At 35.6% G+C, this 2,536-nt stretch overlaps 1 protein-coding gene across 1 annotated transcript; it reads right to left on the minus strand.

Annotated features, from left to right (window-relative positions):
• Nucleotides 1-1,607: 1,607 nt before the first annotated feature.
• LOC133791870 (pre-mRNA-processing protein 40A-like) lies at nucleotides 1,608-2,051 on the minus strand. Its single transcript, XM_062229778.1, has one exon. The coding sequence runs from the start codon at nucleotides 2,049-2,051 to the stop codon at nucleotides 1,608-1,610; it is 444 nt and encodes a 147-aa protein (XP_062085762.1).
• Between the last annotated feature and the right edge of the window lie 485 nt (nucleotides 2,052-2,536).

The raw sequence follows: 2,536 nt of genomic DNA on the forward strand, positions 1-2,536 counted from the left end.
AAGATTCTTCTCCCAGTAGAAAAAGCTGATTCAGATGCTACTGTAGACATCTGAACAGCCAATACATCTTTTGCCATGCGCGCAACTATTGGATACTTGAATCCATTCTGTTTTCACCATCGTAGAATATCAAAGGTAGGATCAAGTTTCTCATGATGATCACTCAAGTAGTATTCAAGATCATCTTCTTCAATGTCATCACTAAGTTGTAGTTGCCCTTGAAGAAGTAATTCTGTAGTGGAATTGATAACAGGCTGAGACTGAGATTGAGATGGTTGAGCTTGAGATGACTGAGATGGTTGTTGTTGTTTATAAAAAGCATATAGCTGTGCCAAAGTATTTGTCACCAACTTTATCATTTTTTCAGCCTCACTTGAAGTGTACACAAATTTGAAACCACGATTCACAACCTCTAATTTATACCTTGGATCAAGGATATTGGCAATAAATGTCAACATATTCAGCTTCTCAATCCTTCCCCAGTACTTGTCATACTTTCGTTTCATACTAACTTTCATAGCCCCTAACAAAGTATCAGGATTAGAAGCCATAGTAGTTAAATCAGCTTGAACCTTCAAAATATCTGGAAGGAATAGATAGGATGTGACATATAATGACCCACTAAATCGATTAGTAAGATCATAGATACTCCTCAAAAAGTCGACAAATACAACTGCTTTTTCCCATCCTAGGTTGGTTGGTGGGCCATCCATTCTTTCTTTATTAAAGTACTTTGTGTAGTTCGCATCTGCTTCCAAATTCTCAAAAGCCTTCTTGATTTTTATAGCATATTCTAACATCAAGTAGGTGGAGTTCCACCTAGTAACCACATCCAAGCATAACAAGGCTTTTGATTCAATGTTTGCATCCTTGCAACTTTCTTTAAATCTTTTCAGTCTAGCTGGAGATGACCGGACATATCTCACCGCATTTCGAATGCTTGAAATTGCATCATTCAACTCTTTAAACCCATCAGTTACTATCAAATTCAAAATATGAGCTGAACACCTCATATGAAATATTTCGCCATTCAATGGAATGGTATTGTCTTTGTCCAACAAGTGGCCCTTCAATTTTCTAAGAGCAACGTCATTTGAGGAGGCATTGTCAACCGTCACTGCAAAAACTGAGGAGATACCCCACTCATTAAGACAATTTATCAACTCTTTCCCCACCAAGTCCCCTTTATGGCTAGGAACTTGGATAAAGTTGATAATTCTCTTCTGCATTTTCCAATTATCATCAACCCAATGTACAGTCAAACACAAATAAATAATATTTTGGATTGATGTCCAACAATCGGTGGTCAACGACACTCTGTGCTTCACCAAAATCGATTTCAACTCTTTCTTCTGATCTAGAAACGCATTGTAAATATCTCCTACAACAGTCAATCTTGATGGGAACTGAAATGTGGGAAAGAAATGTTTAATGAGCTTTTGAAATCCTTTTCTGTCCACGTGCCTAAAGGATAACTCATCCATAATGATATATTCGGCGATCACTTTCCTAACAGCATTTTGATTAAACCTTAGCGGCAGCCCACTTGAAGCAACTTCTTCTTCATTGCAGGTTGTTGTCTTTTTAGTAAATATATCCATAGTTGATTATTGCTTCTTACTTTGCTCAACCCAGTCACTGAAAGGACACTTCTTACATTTTCTCTCCACATGTGCCCATAGTGTGCTAGTCCCATTCAACTTTGTATCAGTCGCATAATCGGTGCCACAATAATTGCAAGCAGCTCTTGGCTTCTTAGGATCACAATCAGGCAACATAGTGTAATGATCCCACACACTCGATGTTTTCTTTCCAACCCTTTGCTTCTTTTCTGGTCGTTCAACCTCTTTCTCCTTTTCTTTTTCATTATCCTCTTTCTCGGTCTCTTTGTCTTTTTCCTTATCTTGATTTTGTTGATCATTCCTCTTCTTTCGTACGTTCTCTTTTTTCCTTTCCTTCGCTTGTTCTTCTCCATCAGAACTTGACAAATTAGTTTCAGCATACTCCAACCACTCCCCCATCATCCCTTCTAAATTTTCCTCGTTATCCATATTAACGATCTATTTACATATTTATAAACACAATTTCAGCAACAAATATAAAACATAATATGAAACATAATAACAAGACATGATGATTATGATCATTATCTAGTCAATATAAATATAAATACTTCTAACAACACTTATCATATTATTAATTTAATTACTCTAAAGAAAAATTATCATATTGGAAACACCTTTTGCATAGTATGAATAATGGTGGGCATTGGAGTCAACATGTACTAGATAGATGCTAGTATAGTCTAATTAATTAATATTCAAGTTGTAAGATTAAGATACACTATGAGTATGTGCTGTGTGTCTTTTTTTTTTTTAAATGACTTGCATTATCAAACTAAATCAACTCCTCCATGCGAATGCAACAAGATAAGAATCATTCTAAAATTGCTCAACAAAGTTCATACTTGTGTTCCAAGACGTTCTCTTTTTTCAGTTTTCCATAATAAAAGCATCATTTTTAAATTTCAAACAGA

This window comes from Humulus lupulus, chromosome 7 (genome assembly GCF_963169125.1).
Source record: "Humulus lupulus chromosome 7, drHumLupu1.1, whole genome shotgun sequence".
Taxonomy (NCBI): Eukaryota; Viridiplantae; Streptophyta; class Magnoliopsida; order Rosales; family Cannabaceae; genus Humulus; species Humulus lupulus.